We start from the raw sequence: 7,380 nt of genomic DNA on the forward strand, positions 1-7,380 counted from the left end.
TTGTGTTTTTTATGATATATATATATATATATATATATATAGGTGAATTCTATCCAACCCCTTCTAAAATAATATGTAAGTTACCTTTCATGATGTGTCACATTTTAATTGGTCATTATCTTAACCATAGTTGGGTTATTTTGTGATTTATTATTTGAGATGGATAATGGTATAATTTCTTAAAATATCAAAACTCCACTCCCGTCAAATGAAGTACATTCCCACTCCTCCATTCTTTCTTCATCACGTAGCTTCGGTTCTTCCAAGCATCGTTGTCGCGGTGGTGATAAGAAGCGCCGACGTCTTCGCTATCTACTGCTCTCTCAAGCAATCTTTCTTTCTTCAGTGCATCATTCCTTAACAAAGTTACGGGCGACGGGAATTCAACGACGTCGTTAAGGGATGATGCACTGAAAAAAGAGAGATTGTGTGAGAGGGCAGTAGATAGTAACGACGTCGGCACTTCTTGTCACCACCGTGACAGCGATGCTTGGAAGAATCGAAGCTACGTGATGAAGAAAGAATGGAGCAGTGAAAATGTGTTTCAATTAAAGGGAGTGGGGTTTTGATATTTTAAGAAATTATGCCATTACCAATCTCAAATAATAAATTACAAAATAATCCAACTATGGTTAAGATAATGACCAATTAAAATGTGACACATCATGAAAAATAACTTACATGTTATTTTAGAGAGGAATATATATATATATATATGTTCGTATAATTATTCTGATTGTAGATGTAATAGTATTTTGATAATTTGTATGTATGTACGTAAAAAAAAAAAATATTTTCAGTTTTTTAATGAAAAGTCGATATCATTTTTAGATAAAGACTCCTATTTATTATTATATCTTTAAAAGTCATCATAATATTCTTATTATTAGAGTAGTATAGCCAAAAACGTGATATTTTAATAATAAGAGTGTTACCAAGAGGGCACTATAAATTTTGCCAAACGAAACGATAAATAATTCTAATACGTAATAATTCGAACTTAAAAAATTGTACTATAAAGAAGAAGAAAGTTTGGTGTGGAGGTTGACCCACTCTCTTATTAGTAGGTTCAACATTGAATCATCTTATATACATACATTCACCTTAAGCTATATCGATAATAAATATGTATTACACTAATTAGTATAAGTACAAGATTAGTATTTCATAAATTGGACCAACTTATTTTGCAAACTGAATGGCATAAGGTGATGGGTCCTAACAATTCTCATTTCTCACTTACCTTAGACAACAATAACATACCAAATGATTCATAATAAATTATTAAACTAGGATCTTATAATTAACCCTAATTTACTTTTAACAAGGAGCTATTATCATTGTACAAAGTGTATGTGTGTATATATATATATACAATTTTGAGCATTAAGTTTTGAATGATAAGGGCCTGCCAACTTCACCAGACAAATTGACACACCATAATAACAATGTTGGACCTGAATGTCATCACTCATCACTCAACACCCATGACTATATTCATTAGGCTTGATTATTAATTATTCTCATTTCCCAGCAGTAAATAATAGATTTTTCTTTGCAGTTCATGCGTGTGTTTCAAGTTTCATCATAATTTCCTCTTTATTGACGTAGTGCAATCCATTATTATTCGATTCTTTCTTGGAGAACTTCTTCCTACAATTTTTAAATTTTTGTATTAATTTTAAATATTACAAATTATTATTGTCATGAAAACAAATTCTCTCATCGCCCATGAGATTACTGCCGTTATATATGGCACCGATTTCCTTATTTTTATTTTTTTAAATAACAAAATTTTATTGATTGTCTGTGGTGTTATTACCTCCCTATATTGGTGTGGTGTGTAAGAAAGTAAAATAAATAATCATATAATAAGTGGATGAAGTTTTCATTAAATCAAATACATTAGAATCTTTTGCATGTGGTTGAGTTACTAGGATAGTAGGATGCCATCAACCTGAGGCAACACAACACATGGGGACTGGGGAGTTATAAGGATGACAAAATGAGAAAAACAAATGAGTCTTATTAACAATTTAATATATTAATTTGAGTTCAATTAGGCAATTAATTTTTTCAATTAGTATTAGTCAATTTTTTAAATTTTTTATTTTAAATTCTAAACCTTAAAATTTTAGACTTTTAATTTCTAAATCTTAGCTCTAAACCCTTTAAAAAAAATTTGCCTATATTTATACGACTAATTTATAATGTTTAATGGAGATATAATGTTGGATAAATTAATTTATTTATTTTTCTTTTTTAGAAAATAGTTCAACTGTTACATATTGATTGATGTTAAAAAAAAAAATTGTCATTGCGTTTTACTTTTTACAACTTTTGAGACAATAAAAAATATGAGTAATGCTACATGTATACTAAAATCAACCATTAAAATCAGTCATCAATATAAAATACATGTTAAAATATAAATATATATTGAAAATAAATTAAATCACAAATATATTTATATACAAATATATTGGTAGCTGATTTTGGTGTACAAATAACAATTTTATTTATTTAAATATCCACTTTTATAAGAAGTTACTTATTTTTTTTATGAGAAGTTACTTATTTTTTAGTTCTTCTCTCTTCTAAAGGCTGAATAATTCTCAATATACTTAAAACTCTTCCAATAATTTAAATTTTAAAAAATTCTAAAAAACACTACTATTTTCTTATGAATGAATTAACATTCCCCTGACTATTCTAATGTGCAGTAGAAAACAACTTGCGGGTTTCCACGCCCAATTGTTGCACTCAAAACCACACCCCCAATCCCCATTTAATTAGAAAAAAGAAAAAAAACACAGGCCCCCATCAAGTAAACGACACAGTAGTTCTCGATCAAATAACAAGAAAACGACGCGTCGTTTGCTCTTCACCTTCACTCTCCCATCAACTGCACCACTTTCCGGTATAATAGAAACCTTTTCCCTCGCCCTCTCATTTCTCAACGTACCAAATCCCAAACCTCACCGGCGCTCCGGCTATGTCGCCGGTAATACCACCAGCTCCGCCGCCGCATTCCTAAATTCGCCACCGACGCAACCGTCTACTCCGGCGTCGTCAAAACCACAATGCCTTCACCGAAGAGCGTAAAGCAGAGGGTGCTTGAGTGCCTCACCAAGCTCTCCGACCGTGATACTCACTCCATCGCCGCTGCCGAGCTCGAGTCCATCGCCCTCAGCCTCGACCAAACCACCGTGCCGTCGTTCCTCTCCTCCGTCCTCGCCACCGACTCCTCCGACAAAACCCTCGTCCGCAGGCAATGCGTGCAGCTCCTCGGGTTTCTAGCCGAGACGCACGGCAGCGCTCTCTCTCCCTACCTCTCCAAGATCCTAATCGCCGTCCTCCGCCGGCTCCGTGACCCGGACTCGGCGGTCCGATCCGCATGCGCTGATTCCGTTGCGGCATTGTCGTGTCACGTCAGCGGCAAGCAACCGTTCTTCTCGTCGTTCGCAAAGCCGCTATCGGAAGCGCTGTTCACGGAGCAGGACGCGAACGCGCAGGCCGGCGCAGCGCTGTGTTTGGCCGCTGCGATCGGCGGAGCTCCGGATCCGGACCCTGCCAGGCTGGCGAAGCTGCTGCCGAGGTTCGAGAAGCTCTTGAAGCGCGACGGATTCAAGGCGAAGCCGGCGCTTCTGGCGCTGATTGGGAGCGTTGTACGCGCCGGCGGTGCGTCGAGCCACGCGGCACTTAGCAACTTAGTTCCTTGCTTAGTAGAGTCGCTTAGTAGCGAGGACTGGGCGGCGAGGAAGACTGCGGCAGAGGCGCTGGCAGTGGTAGCTGTCGTGGAGAGGGACTCCTTGTCGGAATTCAAGGCTGGGTGCATGAAAGTTTTTGAGAATCGACGATTTGATAAGGTTTGTTTCTGAATCATTTGAATTTTTCCTTTAATTGTTTTTATTTTGTTTTATGGTAATTTGAAAATTGATTGAAAGCGTGTGATGCATGCTTTAGGTAAAGTTGGTTCGGGAAGTCATGAATCAGATGTTGGAGGCATGGAAGCATGTTCCCGATCTTTCTGATGAATTTTCGCCACCTCCTCATTCGATAGCTTCTTCCAAAGGTATTTTCTGAATTTTGTCTATCAATTGTTTGCATGATTTTGTGGTTGAGAATCTGAGCTGAATTAATATTAGACGTAGATATCTAGTTGTAAATGTGATAAATTATGATTTAAGACTATAGAAAGAGTTTGTGGTGGAGGTCAATCTTGGATCATGAATATATTTCATAATTTTGTTGATTAGGATTGTCTAGGTCATTAATTTGCGATCATCTGTGCTTGTGTTATTTCTGTATTCTCTTGGATTGCTTCTTATACCTCTTTCTGGATTTGTGCTTTTGGTTCAGAGAATGCAAGTGACGGGCGCTATCCCCCAGCCACTCAAAATTCATGTAGTCCCGGTTCAGTGATGGTAAATTTGCGGAAAAAATCCATTCCTGGTAGAAGATTCAGTGCACCGCATAGTTCTTCTTCTAGCAATGCGAAGAATATTAGTCCTTCAAGTGTTAACAAGAGAGTGAGTTCTGTTGTTTCGCGAAGATTAAACTATAAGAATTGGGATGTTCAAATTGCAGTGTCAAATGCTCCCTCTGCAGTCATGGCTGATCAGGGTAATCCTTGGGAGAGGGATGAAACTGCCAAAAAGGATAAAAACAGATTTTTAAAGCCAGAAACAAAGCGGGCTCTATTTAGTAAAATTCCTGATGAAAAGATGCATAAGTTTGGTGTGTCCAAAGCTGGATCTCGTGTAGTTCCTGTAAGTAATGTCACTAAAGATCAACTTAGGAATGACAAAGAGAGTGAAGAGTTGTCTTTGATCCGTGATCAATTACATCAAATCGAGCAGCAGCAGTCTAGTCTACTTGATCTTCTGCAGGTTGTTCCTAATACATAACACCAAGTTTCCTCAAACAACCCTTTATCTGTGCTTCTTTAGTTAAATTCCTTCTTGGATGCAAGGCTGGTTATCATTTCAAAACTTCCATTGTATTTTTAAATTTCATCTTTTTCTTTTTAATATTTATCTCTACATTTAGCATGTGCCAATCCTTTAATGATGAACATCTCCGACATACTGCCCCATATTCTTACAGAAATTCATTGGAAGCTCACAAAATGGAATGCGATCTTTAGAGACTCGTGTTCATGGCCTTGAGTTGGCATTGGATGAGATCTCCTATGATCTGGCTATATCAAGTGGGAGGATGACTGATACCGGAGCTCCTAGTAATACATGTTGTTTGCTACCTGGAGCAGAATTTTGGAGCTCCAAGTTCCGGAGGAAGACACAGGGCCGGTATACATCCTCCCAAATCTCTAGATCTGTCACCACCCCATCACTAGCTTCAAGGCACTATACCACTGAGAGGAATGCAGAAACCAATTTGACAAGCCACAGATTCAGGGCTGATGGAAGCTTCATCACCAATCCACTGGCAGAGGTTCATACAAATTCAAGGGATTTTGCACGGTCAGAGCAAGTTTAAATGACAGGTTTGTTTTCTGATTGCCTCTAGGCAAGTCGAAGTCTCTAGGTGACATCACCCTTTGACGTGGGATTTTGAGATTTATATCCAATTAATGTACAATGTTAACCCTCCATTTTTCTTTATCACCTTCTTGCAGATGTGCTGAACAATCATTACTGCAGGCATGATCTTCTTTTCAATTTCAGTCAGCTTTGATCAAAGATCCCTTGATTGGATAACCGGATTATGATTTAAATTGAAATAGGTGAAACTACATGTGCCATTCAAAATATTCGGTCTAGTCTCATTATTATGGCAGGTGAGGAAGCTGGCTAGACCATACATTTTACATTTTAGTGCAGAATTTCATTTTGCATGTTAGGAAGAGAGTAACAGGAGTGAGTAACGGCTAGATATCATACCACACCATTGAGGTTAAATCTGTGCATGTATAGAGAGGAGAATGACAGGCTTTTATTTTTTTAAAACTTTTCTTGTTGTTGTTGTTGTTGTTGTTGTTGTTGTTGTTGTATGATTGATACCACTTTGCGTTCCAGTCTATGTTAAAGGTGGTCACGGACATATCACATATGTGGTCCTGTATTGGGATACCAAACTCATCTATTGTATTGTTCATTCATTTTCTCGGTCCCCTCCTAGATTGCCTTTGAGTCAAGGTTTGGGGCTTGTAAATAGGTAGAAAGGAATGTGGGTTCATTAACACTCTCATGTGCAAGACCCATCCCCTGCGCTTTTGTGTCTGTGGCCTTGGACAGTTGTGTAAAGTTAATGAAAAAAGCTCACAAATCACAATGATGTATTGATGTAGATCTTGCCTTGGGATATAAGGAACGAGAAAGGGCTATTATGGGCTTTAAGCGCTAGACAAGTTCCGTGTCATTCGTTAATATTTCTTGGCATTTTCCCACTTGGAAGAATTGCCCAGATTGCGGTGTTATCTTCTCGTATTGTAGCGTGGTTTTTAGGAAGTTACGTATGATGATTTCCCTTTGAGATTAAACGATACTATGTTTAGGAATTAGGGATGGCAATACAGGGGTTTTCTACTTGAAATTCTCATTCCCATTTGTATCCCCATAATCCAAGGAAACATTCCTTTCCGTCTCCATTTTTCGCGGGAAAATATGATTCCAGGGAGTGTACACGGTCATAGTGATTATTTAATTCAATAAAAACTATAAGTTTTAGTATAATTAAGATGAGATACATTTAATATTTTTCAATTATATTGTATAATAAAAACAAATTTCAAATTTTCAAATGATAAGTGTGCAATACAATTTTAAAAATAAAAAGTATTGTAAGAAACCCATTCCTTTAAATTTCTTGAGATTTTTATTCTCATTACCGCCCTCAGTTCTTCACAAGGTGATTTTTTTTCCTATCTCCATCTCTATCTTTCGATATTTCTATGGATATTCACGTACTTTTGATTTTGTCTCTATTCCTATCTCCTTTGGATATTTTTTAAGATATCTACGTTTACAGAAATGAGGGTATATATTAAAAAAAAAAATCTTTTCCGTTTTTTATGCAATTAATTTTATAGTGCGATTTTATACCATACAAGATTTTTCTCCCATATTTTCTTCTCATTCTTAGGTAGCCATTTATTTTCAGAAATTAAGATTGAGATTTAATATCGTATTTGGTTATTAGAGAATATAAAATTTCAGTTTTAGAATACAAAATCTTAGTTTATTTAATATTTCTAAAAAGTGAGAACATGAGAGATTAGAGTTTTTAAAGACGGAAACTGAAATTTTAATAATATTTTTTGTCAAAAATATCCTAATTTAACTTTTCAAATTTTAAATTTATCCTTTAATTTTTATATTTATCTTAAATTAAATATAATACTAAAATATAATTCAA

At 36.1% G+C, this 7,380-nt stretch overlaps 1 protein-coding gene across 1 annotated transcript; it reads left to right on the top strand.

Moving 5' to 3' along the window:
* On the top strand, window positions 2,770-6,135 carry LOC107632876 (TORTIFOLIA1-like protein 3). The gene is made up of 5 exons (XM_016336518.2): window positions 2,770-3,869; window positions 3,967-4,075; window positions 4,363-4,892; window positions 5,110-5,509; window positions 5,642-6,135. Exons 1-4 carry the CDS (start codon window positions 3,084-3,086, stop codon window positions 5,500-5,502), a joined length of 1,818 nt encoding a protein of 605 aa, XP_016192004.1. The 5' UTR covers window positions 2,770-3,083; the 3' UTR covers window positions 5,503-5,509; window positions 5,642-6,135.

The sequence above is a fragment of the Arachis ipaensis genome, chromosome B01 (assembly GCF_000816755.2).
Source record: "Arachis ipaensis cultivar K30076 chromosome B01, Araip1.1, whole genome shotgun sequence".
Lineage (NCBI taxonomy): Eukaryota > Viridiplantae > Streptophyta > Magnoliopsida > Fabales > Fabaceae > Arachis > Arachis ipaensis.

Excerpts from the sequence above, each read along its gene's own strand:
- LOC107632876 (XM_016336518.2), top strand. The coding sequence starts at position 3,084 with ATGCCTTCACCGAAGAGCGTAAAGCAGAGGGTGCTTGAGTGCCTCACC. Across the intron at positions 3,870-3,966 it reads AGAATCGACGATTTGATAAG|GTAAAGTTGGTTCGGGAAGT; the intron begins GTTTGTTTCTGA and ends TGCATGCTTTAG. Across the intron at positions 4,076-4,362 it reads TTCGATAGCTTCTTCCAAAG|AGAATGCAAGTGACGGGCGC; the intron begins GTATTTTCTGAA and ends CTTTTGGTTCAG.